The sequence below is a fragment of the Tursiops truncatus genome, chromosome X (genome assembly GCF_011762595.2).
Source record: "Tursiops truncatus isolate mTurTru1 chromosome X, mTurTru1.mat.Y, whole genome shotgun sequence".
NCBI classification, from domain to species: Eukaryota; Metazoa; Chordata; class Mammalia; order Artiodactyla; family Delphinidae; genus Tursiops; species Tursiops truncatus.
In genome coordinates this window covers 33,522,474-33,537,522 of record NC_047055.1, presented here as the reverse complement: position 1 = coordinate 33,537,522, position 15,049 = coordinate 33,522,474, and the positions used below count along the sequence as shown (strand labels likewise).

Here is a 15,049-nt window from a genome sequence, read left to right as displayed (position 1 = left end):
TTCTCGGATAATTCATATAGTCACAAAAAATTACTTGAGGATATATAGGTACTTATTACATTAGAGACACCAAATAATTATTGTTGATTACAGTTAATAATTGAATGATGCCTTTAGCAGCAATAATCCCAAGATTTGGAGGGGGTTACAGGCAACGCTACCGTACTATTTTCACAAAATTTTCACAAAATCACAAAATGTAAGGACTGGAAAGGCCTTAAAGAAATCCTTTAGTTCAACTCTGTCATTGGACAGAGGGGGAAACTGAGGTACAGAGAGGGGAAGTGATCTGCCAAATATTACAGGGTGAGTTAGTGGCAGTTCCAGGGTAGAACCTAAGTCCCATTTTCTGGTTCTTTCCACTACTATAATGCAATGATTTCCACTGATGTTCAGATTCCCAGCCTATTGCTTATAGAAAGTTCTAGAAAGAGAACTTTGGTACGTGGTTTAATGTGACTCTTCCATTTTTGTACCTAATACTGGACTATCAGCCATTAAGGGAAACAATCAGAGTATGCAGATGGATCGCTTCTACCATCACCACGACCAGGAAGAATATGTCGGTATACACTGAAAACAAAAAAACTTGTTCACCCCCTAGCCCATGCCCAGCTACCCTCATATACTCCCACATCCTGTGGATGCCTGTCCTACAGTTGATATTTCTCAATCCGGGGAAGACAGATGGCTAAGAGCACAGGATTTGGATCCCAACAGAGTTTGGAGACCTTTCCTACTGCTTACTAGCTGTGTAACCTTGCTCAAGTTACTTCATCTGCATGAACCTATTTTGTTCCCGAGGTCACAAATGAATTACAAAAATACTGGACTCTTCTCAGTTTTGAGCTCCATAGGAATTACAGAGTCTCATATCTACCTCCCAATGAGAATGGTTGACCCTGTTAGTGATTTTACTTATGGGATATCCACTTAATCTTTGCACTAAATTGCATAAAATTTGTGGTGAAACTGGGACGCATCACCAGGAGCAATTAACTTTTAACAGGCATTCCAGATGCTAAAGCACACCCCTCCCACACACACTCCAGTTGTCATTACTGTTCATTTATCTCTCTCTACAAGAGATCCTCACTATGAGGGATTTTTACAGCTACAAAACCATTCCAAACACTTGCTCACAGATATCCAATAACCCAGATGTTCGCCAGAGCCCTCGAACCTGCTCAAGCCGAAGGCTGTCTCTCAGCCCCATCAATGTGTCTGGTGTACCCACATTCTTCCAATTTCACACATCTGTCACTATAAATAATTGTTGAATATTGAAGAGGGAAAAGTTTTTGTAGACAGAAGAATTTACATGGTTTTTATGATTACAACTGGAAAGTTGCTACCATACATAACCGTTATGTCGAAGAGCTCAAAGCACTCATTCAATCAAAAGCCTGGGAGCTGTTTATAAACTTATTTGGGGGAGAGTCTTTCTGCATTTTTCATGCTGTGGATCTTCAGTTTCCTCAGAGGTAAAATGGACTATGTGCTCTCCTTCCACTTCTAGTAAGAGCTATTATAATTTATATATATCCCTAGAGTTAAAGCATGATGTCCTGGGATTTGCTGGGGCTTTTGTATATCTTGTGCAGAAAAGAGGGGCTTAAATTTCATGTTCTTCAATCCAGATTTCAAATTTTAAGGGGTAAATGACCATATTAACCTTCATCCTCAGTGCCACGGTTTGGAAACCCAAGGCCCGGGAGGTGTTCTCTTTTAAAGACTGAATGCCCAGTTGTGAACTGGGCCTCCTTCCCACAGCTCCCCTGGGTCCCATCAGCAACCCAGACCTCTCTCTGAAACAGACCAGCCACTGGCCTCCCTCCTGCCCTGGCCTCCCTCCTGAAAGGCCCCTCCATGCCCTGGACAGAACATGGCCTCCCAGGGGCCTCGGGAAAGGAGAGACCACAAGGTCTCTGGGAGGAGGTCTCCAGGGTAGGATAAGCCCAGGATGGCAGTGGCCCCAGCCACGACTCTGGGCTCTGCCTAAAGATAAGTGGAGAAAAGGCAGCTGCCCCTTGGGTTCCCCAGGCTGGAAAAGGGAGCAGATTTCAGTGCACCGTGATGTTGGGAAAACCAATGCAGTCCGTCCCTGGCAGGTTTGCAAACACGAAGCAAGATTTGGGCAGTCGCAAAAGGAGAGAAAGCCCTCCAGCCAACGAACTCCATCTGGACTCCGGCATCCGCCCACCATGAAAAAGTAGGACAGTATTAACACTCCTGTGAATTTCCCCCTGAGAGAAGGGGACTGAGGAATGATGGGAGTGGGAGCGAGCTGGGGGAATGTCAGAGGAAGCAAAACTACACTCAAGATTAAAAAATAATCAGAGTAATAGTAATAATAAAGGTGGCAGCTGGGTGAGCGGCACACTCCCCAGGTCCTTCCACTGCACAGCAGCAGGAATCTCTCCCCACTGACACATTAACCAGGAACAACAAGCCGCTTGTAGACCACACAATCACATGATCCCATGGACGCCCTGACCTGCCTCCCTGCCCCTTCCCTCCCTTCATCCTCCTCCTTCCTAAGACAACCTGGGCCCCAGGTGCTCTGCGGAAAAGGAGACCTGACATATACGCAGGAGAGAGGCCAGTGACCAAAATCAGCATCTCCTCAAAGCCGGGGGAAATCCCTCCCAGAGACAGCTTGTGAGGACCCAAAGGGAAAGCAAAAGCAGATCCAGTGAGCTGACACAGCAACTTCCACCCTGCCACCTCTCTGACTGGAGCCCCTGCCCTTCCCAGACACACAGCCCCCCCACACACACACCCCCAAAGCACACTATACACTCCTGGCCTACACGTGTGCAAGCCCGCACATGCACACTCTCACCAGAGCAGGTGCCAACAGCCTGGAACCCAATTTATTCTCCCCACAGAAACTGTGCCTTTCCCAGGCTCTGTGATGGTTACTCTCTGAATCCTGGAGAGGGCTGCAAATTCCTGATTGTTTCTCTTGCACAACCAGCTCCGCTCTGAACTACAGAGTTAGGTCACCCTTAGATTCCACTAAAAAAGGATTTCAAGAAACCTCAGATCTGGGCATGATTTCAACAATTGAAAGGAGGTGGCTGCTTTACAAACAGAAAGGATTTAATTTTTAAAAACAGTTGATAAATGTATAAACCCCGGATGCAGAAAAGGCTCAGCACTTAGAAAGACAAAGATTCAGAAAAGTTTTAATTCTTCAGATGGCTTGGCCTTGTTTCCCATCTGGAGTTCTGGGCATTCAGGATATTTATTTTTTAAGTGGGGAGGAGGGCATAGGGAAGATGAAGTAATAAAAAAGACTGTTTATAACGTTTTGTTCATTTTAACAGTAAATCTCTAGCATTTCACTGCACCTCTAAAGGCCAACAAAGGTTTTTTGAACAATTTGTTCAAAGAGCTTACTCTGAATCTTGATCTGTAATTTGTGGATTAAGAACTAAGGATTTTGTCTTCTAATCGTTTGGTGCTAGCGGCAGTTACTTGGAAAGGTACTCACAAACTGTCCTGCTAGTTGGTTCAAGGAAATAAAGGAGGAAAAATGTACCACCACCTAAAAGTGGTATTACTTACGGAAAGCAATTCAAGGACCTCCCATTGCCAGTAATTTGTCAACAGGTGCCACACCCTCACCCCAGGCTCTGCAAAAATTTTATTGCCAGAGTTTGTCTGCTGCAGACCCAAAGCTCACAAAGAGCATCTTCTGGTTAGGATTGTCTTAGGCTTGATTACTCTTTGAGCCTATCAAGCACCCTATTCCTCTCCCATAGAGGAAAAAAAAAAAAACCTGTTCCAGCAACCCTGTGTATTAAAATACCGCTCAAGAGAGGGTAATCAGCGTGGAATCTACTGCTTTGGGGAACAGAGCGAGAGAGCCACAGATAACATAGGAGGGAGGAGAAAATACAAATACCTTCCAGTTAAATATATGCAGCTAAGTTTCTCTGGTGGTTTAATCAGTATGGGGAGGAAAAAAAATCTCTCTTTGGGCTCCTTAATATTTTTTTAGGCAGATCAAAGGGCTTTTCTATCTAGCTTCAAACACTGTGGGAGTCATTTCAGATCACAAACAATGCTAGTGAATGAGTTCTGAAAATAGCTTTCCTGGGAAGGCGGGCCATGTGTTGAGCGGGGCTTGGATTCTGCTCCACACCCCAGCCAACACAATCCCCTCCCACAAGGCAATACACTTACAGCCCACTCACATACAGGAGGGAGTCCCACACACTCTTCCATGTTGCTGAAGAGAGCAAAATAAACCCCCCCAGCTTCACTGCCATGTTGCTGGTTTGGATGGGTTTCCATTAAGCTAAGCAGTCCAATGGACCAACCCCTCCCTGGGTCTTCCATTTCGTTGGGCAGATGGGAATTGGGTTCTTGCTCATTTAAACCGGAAGGGCCCCGTCCATTACCCCATTTCCTGTTTCAAGCCACTTATCAGACATTAGGCTCCTGCCCTTTGAATGCTGCACAGAGGAGGTTGAAAAGGGTTAGGAAATCAGCCTGGGTTAAGGAATTAAAAAAATCCTAAACTGGCAAAGTTAGGGGTGGAGCCCAAAGTGAATTGCCTCTGGCTAAAAAACAGGGCCTAGAGGTGAAAAAAATGAAATACCAGGAAATGCCAGGTGCATTCTCTTACCTTCACCCTACTCCACCCACTGACTGCCTTCTTTCTTGAGTCACCCACTATACTTCAAGCCAAGAGACTCTTTCCCAAATGAGTACGAGGGGACAGGAGGCAAAAAGTTAGGCATCAAAGAGATCACAGGCCTCGTCTAGGGGCTGCCTATGGAAAAAAGCCACCCATAACTACCCATGGTAACAAGGCAGGAATACCACACATAACTGCCATCATTTTTGCCCAAGGTTGAAACCTTCCCTCTGTCCCATATGCTGAAATACTCCTGACTGGAGACATGGCCCCAACAGGAACAATGAACAGAATCATAGAATCCTAAGGTCTGGTTGATACAGCAATGAGTCAATCGGTCCCTGAATAATTCAGAAGTACATTTAGGAATTAATGAATATACAAAACAGTCCTCCTGAACTAATGGCAAGTTGTACAGAAGCCATGGGAATATTTTTCCTTCTGCATTTTAGCATCTATATGATATGAGGTGAATTTGACTTAGATGTTTAAAAACGTCACCGGCAGCTAACAAACTCTCTACAGAAGAAAGATGAAGCAGTCCAGACTTCAGGAACTGCAAGGAAGTACACGGCAAGTCACATTCTGAACCTGCACATATATAGTTCTCCCAACAATATCTGGATGTTTGTTTAGTGTCTGAGAAAATCATACAAATTCTGCAGAAAGATCTGTTTGCAAAAATTAGTGAAGAGAGCTTTGTGGAGGAGAATAAATGAAAGTGATAGGATATTCCAGACTCAAGCGCAAGATAATTTACTTCCCCTCAAAGAAGGGCTTAATAACTCACAAGAAGAGGAACACTGACTCTTCCTTCAATATCTGAGGAGACCGGACAGCGAAAAGCTGCTGAAATCAAGACTTGTGCTCCTGTTCAGCCACTAGGCAGCTGGGGCCATGCTCAACCTATAAAGTCAAGGGTATGTTAATACAGGGCTAGTGACTGCTGAAGAGGCTAGAAATTCAGGTTGGCAGGAAATTTGCTAAGCCAGGGGCCAGCCATGCACTGCAGAGTTCGTTATGCCAAACACCTGCCCATTCCTTCCCTTAAGATTCCCAACACACAGCAGAAGCTGGTTGGGGATGAGGTCAGGGAATGACAGAAAGGGAACTCTCTTACCTGGCTGCTCCATACTCAGGGGGATGCTGATACCTCATCAGTTGCCCCTCTGTTCTCCCTGGCTGGTTCAGACGATGCTCACTATAGAAGTGCCCTGCCTCTTGGGGCTTGCACACTACAGATTGGGGTGGCATGCCCTTGAAGGGATACTCTGGTGGGGGGCCTCGGTGTTCCATGCCCTTCAGGCTATGCTGGCTGGGAGGTGGCCCTTGGGCCTTGTAGAATTCACTGGAACTTGTGGGATTCTTGTAGAGGTCATTGGGTTGTGGTGGGGAGAGGGGAGCGCTGGTAACAGGCGGATGAGCCTTAACTCCACTGGTGGCCAGTGACATCTGCATTAGTCGTTCACTCAAGGAGCGAACATGTCCTTGCTTAAGGTCTCTGAGTCCTTCATCCTGATGCATCTTTCCAGGATTGAGCCGCTGAACTGACGGGCGTCCCTCAGTCCTCATCTTCTGGTTGGTCACTCCAGTGACATAGAAGGCAGCTCCGACACTGGCATGCTGTTGGCCCCGAAAGTACTGGGACTGGACCTTGGCTTCCTCATAGGTCGGGAGTTCTTCATTATTCTGCATTCGAGGGGAAAGCTGCTTCTCCATGATGATGTTTTCTGACTGGATTTCCTGCCCCTGGGGTTCTTGTCGAGCAGCATGAGCCACAAGCTGTTGGTGGTGGTCTTGGGGACTCAACACATCATTCTGAGGGCCTGGGTTCCCACTGCCACTGGGGAAAGGAGGGCCGTTCCCTGTGGCTTGCTGGTGTATGGCAAGCAGGTTGCGATTCTCATTAGGATTGCCATAGCGGAGCTGCTCTTGTAGCAGACGCTGCAATACCGTGGTTCCTCCACTTGGCTGTTCTTCAGAATTTCTCATCTCTATTGCTGGTGGTGCCTTGTGAAGAGAGAGAGAAATTGGGCACCTGGGCTGCCCTTGACCTGGGAAGGGGAAACAGGAAGCTTAACATCCAGGTGATGGATAAATCAGTCCTCTAAAGGGGAAGAAAATGGGTATTTGGGGGTGAGGATTCCACTGCAGAGACAAAGTAGAGAACTGAATCTAGAATTAATCAGTTAATCGTTGGTGGCTTCTGGCTCTAACATTGACATGATGAGGAACTTGGAGGCATAAGAGCCCTCTGTTTCCTCTTTTACTTTTAGCCTGGGTTAAGTATTCAATCTTGACTTAACTCCTAAAAGCACTGGGGAAACGTGAAGCAGCCAAGTAGGGTGATCAGAGAGGGCAATTTTCCTAGGTCCTTACAAAGTTCATCTCTCTGCATTCTACTGAAATGAAAAATCCAACTCTTACGGTTGTGGCAGCGGGGGAAGGACCATGAGGGAAATTACCCCATAGGCAGGATCTGTAAAGCTATTCGGCATGTGGAGGGAGCTACAAAATGCCAAATAATAACTCAAATAAATACAAAGTGAAGAGAGCTTGGCTTGCACCAGATAGAAATGATCTCTGCTTGATGCAAATCTTTTTCTCTGATCTCATAAAACTCTGAAACATATCTTTTTTTAAAAAATCCTTTTTGTATTGTCCATTTTGGATACTCCTTAGCTTAGTAAGAGAAGGACTTGGGAGAATTGTTATTGACAACGTTTCTCTTTCAGCCATCCAGAAATAGTCATTGAGAATTTGTTGTTGTTGTTGGGTAGGAGGAGCTTAAAGGGGAAGCCCTCTTTATTTGAAGTGTGCCACTGACAGCATTTAGAAATTGAAAAACTAAAAGGTCATCCTTCTGGAAAGGATATGATTACCATATCCCTTCCCCCACCCCAATTCTTCTTAGGGAGATAATATGGGTTGAGTGAAATGGATATCAGTAGTAAAGACAACTTAAAACTCAAATTCTAATCATGCTATGGGTTTACAGGTTAACCTAAGCAATTGATTCCTCTTTTCTTGGCTTCTGTTTTCCCACCTGAAAAGTGGTAGTAGGTAACCTCTCTCTTCTCTTTCTCTCTGCACGGCACAGTCTATGCAAATTCATTAGAGGCTCATAAAATCTTTGGACAGAATCTGTCATGTTAAGTCCTGCAATTCAATACTAATATTCAGTAGTGCAACTTTCACTTCAAGGATCTTAAGTAGTGTTGGAGAATGGACATGATGTCACACAAAAAGTCACAATGAGGTCAACCTAACCAGCCTCGGGTTCCTAGATGAGAACTTTGGAGTCCTGGCTCCCAGGCCCTGACTTCTATGATTTGAAATAGTCTCCAGTCTCTCTGGAAACATGACCCCTTTTCCTTTAGTCTTGCAGGGAGTGACCCAGAAGATGCGTGTGGTAGATGGAAAAAGGTCATCCCCCCTCCTTTTGCACTTCTTGCATGATTACTGCTACCTGGTTTCTAATTGTTCTATTGAGCAGTTTCACCCCACAGTTAACCTTCCAAAGGCCCCTTTTAAATCCCATTCATCATATTTTGGGGGGAAGTCCGCACCAAGGGGCTGAGCAACCTGCCCTTAAGTCCACTTTCCCTCTCTCGCAGTGACCCTCTGGGACTCCTGTACTTAAACTGTCAGATTGCGATTTTCTATTAGGCTGACAGGTATAACATATAAATTTCTGCTGGTGCCTGAAACTGGAAAGATGACTAGAAAACTACTTCTCTTCTCTCCAAAAAATAGAAATGGGAGCATGTATGGTTCAAACAAAATCACTTAGAAACCCTTCCTGAAAGGCAGGGAAATGCAGACTCTGAAGAGCGCACCACCCCCTCCCACCCCACACCCGCCCCGCCCTGCACACACCCGGGCTCGCACTCACACACCGGCACCCACTCACACCGATGGTCCATACCTATTTCTGCTTTCTTTTAGGCTTAAAGCCTTGCTCAGGATAGGGAATTCTTGCTTATGAGCAGCTCCAGAAACCGCAACGGCAGATTCCCTCTCCCCTAACACTCAGGTTCAGGGTAAGCGCCGCCAAGAGTCCAACCACTGGTCACTCTGAAATGGTCAGGAAGGGGAGGGAGGGAGAAATAAAAACGTCGTTTCTATTTTGCCACCAATGGCCAACAGTTAACCAAACCAGTCCTTCCAAGGGGATGACTTTACCCGCCGTGTGCTTGCCTTTTATGTGAGTGGCAGAGTCCATTTCCACAGGGACAAAAAGAAACCTCACTCTCCAGCGGCTGTGTTCAGGGGTTCGTCCAGTCTCCAGGGGATGGAAATGTTCAGGATTGCTCTGCTCTAGCCTCACAGCCCCCAGGAGCAGCTGCTTCCATTCTGACTTGGAATGGTAGGTGACGACAAAAGCTATAACCACTGTCACCTTTTGGGTGCAACATTTAAACTGCTATCAGTAGCAGGAAAGGTAAGTGAGACTCACTGGCCCACATCCCAGAAGGGAAGGCAGTCATCAAAAGGTAGATTTGAGACAAAAAAAGAACACTCGGCGAAGCTCCTGATTTAACTGCTACAGCCTCAGGGGGGCAGAAGAAAACACAAGCTTCTTTTCAACCAAGTCATTAAGTACTTCTTGCATCCTGGCTATTCCACACATTTTCCAGCCTTGTGCTAAACACAATGAGGGTTACAAAGGACGCACAACACATAGTTCCTGCCCTCACAGAGCTTACAATCTGATCAATGGCCCATCCATTCTTACTGGAGTAGCAAAAGTGATTGCCCTTCTCCACACATAGCAGCAACTCTTCTCCAAGAAGATGCCTCAACTTGCTTTCTCAGCACTTCCACTGCCCCAGTATCTCCACAAAAGGAAACTACTGGACTCACATTATAGAGACTAGATGCAAACGCCCACCAGATATGGATCTGACATAGTCCTCATTTCGAATTACTCCTTTGACCCTCAGAAAAGCCCTGCAGGTCCAACCAAAATGGTTATGAAACTGAAGGGTTTGTGTTTAGGTGAGAGGCACATGTTCTACATTCCTATTTTCTTCCCTGGCCTAGCCATGACTCACTCATATCACTTAAAGGAAAGCCTTTAATCCACACCAGGGACACCATTTGAGGAGCAAAGCAATGCAAAGGAAGCACACAAGCATCCCTGTATTTTGGGAGCATGTCCAAAACATCCAAGTTTAAAAAAAAAATCCACAAAACAACACAGTGATTAATTTAACATTATTTCCTTGCAATGTTGCCAAAAATAAAATGAACAGATATACAGTGAACAAACATGGAAATTTGTCTTTTCATCTTGTTTCGGTCCAACGTATAATCACAAGCAAAAGCAAAATCACCTCCAATATGCAAGGTAATTATTTTTGGGTGTCTCCCCTAATTTCAAAACAGAGGAACAACTTCTAATTGGAATCAAAGCTGGGCTATTAACAGAGCTATGGTAAATAACCGCTGTGCTTCTATTGTCCAATTTTGAACAAAACAGTTGTCTTTTTTTTTTCTTCAACTGAAACACGCAGAAAACAGCCCAAGGCTTTTAAACTTGAGCCCCTGGTGAGAAACCACTACAATTCTTTTCCAGTACTATTTAGATTCTTCATGCTGATTTTGACTGGCTTGCTCCTGGCACCCAGCTCCTCACCAAGAAAACTTTACATATCCCAAATCTTACTCTCTTCCTTTAATTTTGTCCCCTCTCCTCCATATCCTTTTCAAAACCCAAACCACTTTATGTCAACCGGACACAGATTGTCCCTCCCCACCACCCCGCCCCCTGGCCTTTTTTGTTTCTGTTTAAAAGAGGAAAAGAAATCCGTCTAAGAAAAAAGCTTTGCTGATTCCTCCCCAGTTTACTGATTTTTTTTCCTTAAAGAACTTATGTTCATCTACATGAGAAGAGTCACATAAGAAGGGGAACACTACTCCATTTATTTATTAGAGAAAGGAAAGGAAAAGATTCCTTGTCTCATGCGCAAGAATTAAAATAGTTATGAACTCTGCAACCTTTAATCTGCCCACAGCTTTAATCATGCCACTGCCAGGGGTCTGACATCATCTTCAATCAATAAAATAACCTTGTTTCCCCTGGACAAACAGACTGTCCCTGAGGATACTTGATAGGGGAAAAAAGGATATCCATGGTTCTCTCTTTAAAAATGCAATTGGAATCTATATATTCAACTCTTTTGTAACAACAACAGGGCAGCGAGGCCAAGCTAAATTCTTACTCCATTTGCAGTCATCGGCCACTCCCAGTATACCTGAGGGGCCGAGCCAAAATGAAACACATTAGCGAGAGCCCAGATATTTCCCAAGCCAAGACCCAGAAAATCAACATTACAAGGTGGGCAGGGCAGACCGAATTCCTACCCTTCAATTAATTTTGAAATCTGCCTATAAGATCTTCTTTCTATCCCTTCTACCTCCTCCTCCTATTCTGCCCCCACCCCTCACTCCACCAACCAGGATAAAGAATCTAAGTCTAGGAAACCTGTTTCTCTGCTAAATCTTGGTCAACTTGTTTCATACCATTTTACTTCCAGCTAAATGGAAAGAAGCCAGTTCAAAGTTTTCCCTATACCTACGTGCACGTATTTGTGCATAAAACACACACACAGCCTCTACCCACCCACACACACCCACACACACCCACACACACCCACACTCACATACAACCTCCCACACAAAGATGCAAAACAGCCCACTGAATTCTCTCATGTCCTCTCATGTTGGTCCATATTGTGGCCTGAAGTGTCCTAGAGAACTGCTTTCCCAAGAGTCTTGCAATGCAAGATACTAATTGCTTCCTTTGGGAGGTAAGAAACAATGGTCCCTTTGCAGGTTATCCCTAAACTTTCACTGGGTAATGGGCAGGCAGTATAAATACCATGGTTAAAAGCCTGGGTCTAGAGTCACACTGCCCAAGACCGAATCCTGTATCTATGACTTACTAACTGACTTCATACATGTCTCTTGATCTCCCTAAGTCTCAATTTCATCATCTGCAAAATAGGGCTAACGGTGCTCATACCTCAAAGGGTTGTTATAAAGATTAAGGGAAGTAATCTATGTAAAGTGCTAAGCTCAGAGCCTGGTACATAGTAAAGGCTCAATAAATATTATCTATGAATATTATTTTTTCAAAGGGGTCTTTTTCTAGAAGGGTACAGCAATTTTATGAAGTAAGGGTTTTTTCTTTTAAACCCTTTATTTGCAGCTCAGTCTTTTGTGCAGGTGTCCTTAGATAAGTGAAGGCTAGAAGTAGAAAGACTCTCGGGAGACCATCTAGTGCTTCAACCCTCTCTTTCTATAGATGAAGCTGCTAGAGCTTAAAAGTGGTCAGAGCCAGGACCAGAGTGCAGGTTTTATTACTTCTAGGGTAATAGCACTTCCACTACAATATATTATCTAGCATATTAGCTCGTACATAGAAGATGCTTAATAAATATTAATTAAATTGAATTGACTCTGGTTTTAACAGATTATAAACCTGGCTTAATGCTACCTTCAATTTTCCAATTCCACTGTAAGTAAAATGTTAAAGGCAGGAGGGAAAATTCAAAATGTAAGAGGAAGGCGTTTAGCCAGAAGTATGGCAGAAGGACCCTGCAAAATCTCTCCTCTCTAGGCTACGATATGCAGGTAGGTTGGAAAGCAAAAGGAATCTCCACTGATCAATGTTTCCAGGACCCTGTTCTAGGTCTTGTCAACATCATACCAACTTGGCACTTGTTGTTATTTAAGTTCAGCGCTAGCTTAAGAACAGGCTTTGAGTTGGCCCCACCTCTTTGCTCCTACCTCTACTTCTATCTAGATTAGGTTGGAAAATTATTTTAAGAACCACAGTAAGTCCTTGGCATTTCCAAATCTTGGACCAGTGTCAGTTATCTGTTTCACAGATGATAACTCAAGGCGTGGTCAATTTGGTAGTTTTACTCTTCTGAACTCTAAAACAATTAGCTTGAACATGGTAATAGGCAACAAAGGTGATTAACCCTAAAGTGTACAGGAGCAGTGAAACACTGAGTAACAAGGAGAATCCTGTTGCCACCACCCCTCCACCTCCCTCCACGCACACCCATTCCAAGGGAGGAACAGATCACACCATAATGTCCTATTTCTTCTTGCCTCAGAAAAAGTATAAACAGTCCATGAAATCAGATTGAGCATAAACCCAGAAAAGTTTAAGAATATATCTACGAGCTGCCTGCTTTACCAATCTCCTGTCTTCACTGGCATACTACCCACTTTTATTTTTACTTTATTCTACAAGTAATATAAGCACAACATGCAAATATTGAGAACAAAGAGAAAAAAACCCACTCATAATCCCAGCACCTCAACCCAAGCATTGTAGAATATTTCCTTTAGTTTTTTCCTATGTGTTTTTGTATTTTTACAAAGCAGTGGAATATTAATGTACATATCATTTTGGGTCCTACATTTCACTTAGTCATCAGCACTTTCTCCATGCTGTGGCATAGACTTCTTAACAGACATTGTGTGTAACAGTCCATTAAACCAGTGTATCAAGATTCACCGACCCATTCTCCAATTATTAAGAGATTTAAATTGCTTTTCATTTTCTGCTAGTCTAAATCATGTTACAAAAACATCTTTGTGATTTAGCCTTTTTTTCAATATTTTGGATTGTTTCCTAATGATAGTATCCCGGAAGTGAAATTAATGGGTCAAGTAACATGAATGTTTTCAGACAACCCACTAAAAAAATAAATAAATAAAACTAACAAAACGCCAGAGCCCCATGAAATCTCTCCACTTAATGAAAAGTTCTCCTGCTCCCATTTTTCCACCAGGGCAGAGCAGGACTCCTGGGAGGGAAAGAAGCCAAGAGGAGCAGTGTAGTATCCCAGTGGCTTGCGAAATGGCAGAGTGGAATGTGGGCTCCCCTGTGAATCCAGCTTGCATGCACTTGCCCCAAATTGCCACCCAGCCAAGAAGCTAATTAGTAGAAGCATCAGGTGGGTGAGAACAGGTTCATGGCCTGTAATGGCTGATATCATGTTTCATTTTTGCCCTTGGAAAGATCTGACAGTCAGCTCAAAGACATTCAGTTCTAGTGACCCAATGTGCTACATTCTGAGACTTCAATCTGTTAATTTTCAGAACCAATCTTCAATATATTTTAAAGGGTATTTTGCTGTATAGAACTAAGCATACATGACCCATGAGCCTGTGTGTGTACCTCTATTTTCAACCACGGTTAAAGAGGCACATTTAAGGTCAGCCTTGTTTAATATTATATGACTAAGTGGCACCTGTCTTACATGGTCAGTGTGTTATAGACAGAGGTTTATTTGCAGATCCAACCATAAAAGTCATCCAGTCCTAAGGCAGGGGAGGCAACTGGCCAGAGATGCCCCTGGCTTAGCAAGAGCAGACACAACAAGCATTTCTTTCCTGGGCTGCTTTGTCAGAACTCTCAGAAGAGGGCAGTTCCGCTCTCCACCTTCTCCTTGAAGACTTTTCCCTAGTCCTTCTCCATCTTCCCCCTGCCCCCAGCTCTGCTCAATATGGAAATTTAATTCTCTCTTCTCAGTCTTCCTACTGGACTTTGGACACACATCTCTATCACAACATTTATCACCATATTTTCCACAAACTTTATTGAGCACTTACTATAGCCAAGTACTGTATAGGCCCTAGGATGGATAAAAAAGAGAAATAAAACAGGGTCCTGTCCTCAAGGAGCTCCCAGTCAAGCAGAGGGGTCACAATCCAATGGGAAACCAGAGGTACGAGCAGATAGCTCAGGCAATGCAGAGGACCCTGCAAAAAAACTCTGGGCCACCTGAACAAAACTTCCTAGAGGAAAAAGCTCATGAACTGAGTAGGAGACATAGAATCTGATAACCAATGTTGGGGAAGCTGAAAAGGGAGGAGTCAAAGATAGGTTGATATACATCTTTGGGAGTTATTAGCATATGGATAACAGCTAAGGTCAAAGAGTGGGCTGGATCATATAGAGTAGGAGCAGAACAGAACCAAGGATGAAGCTCAGGATAGACGCCTGAAAAAACAGTGATCATTCAAGGGTCAGGTACTTTGCTAATGTGGGAGTGAGAGAGAAATTCCTTTATTTACACTGCACGGTTTTTCCCCCACATACCTTCAATCTAGACCTTGTAGTACACCGCTCCAGGGACAGAAGTCCCCAGTTACAATGCAGAGAGAAAAAATGAAGTTAATTCTTGTCTTTTATGCTTCTAAGTACCCAGGTAGAAATCATTATAATAGGCTGAGCCAGAAATGGAAGTTGCAATCTTAGAGGGCATGGACTGGGTGCATGATTTTCCTCTGTATCATTCCCAACACCTAAAATATCAACTGGTACATAAAGCATGTTGAATAATTGCCTATAACTTTCCAAAGACTTTG

The 15,049-nt window shown here is 44.0% G+C and overlaps 1 protein-coding gene across 3 annotated transcripts in view; it reads right to left on the bottom strand.

The window, feature by feature from the left end:
* AMOT (angiomotin) overlaps positions 1-15,049 on the bottom strand; it is a 60,420-nt gene that overhangs the window by 36,689 nt on the left and 8,682 nt on the right. For 2 of the 3 annotated variants that reach the window (XM_019949585.3, XM_019949586.3), the window contains exons 3-4: positions 8,580-8,728; positions 5,772-6,705 (exon numbers count right to left, since the gene is read on the bottom strand). In XM_019949585.3, coding sequence (XP_019805144.1) covers positions 5,772-6,643 — 872 coding nt within the window. In that variant the 5' untranslated portion in view covers positions 6,644-6,705; positions 8,580-8,728. The remainder of the gene's footprint in view (positions 1-5,771; positions 6,706-8,579; positions 8,729-15,049) is intronic. The other variant, XM_033849509.2, reaches the window with a different exon arrangement.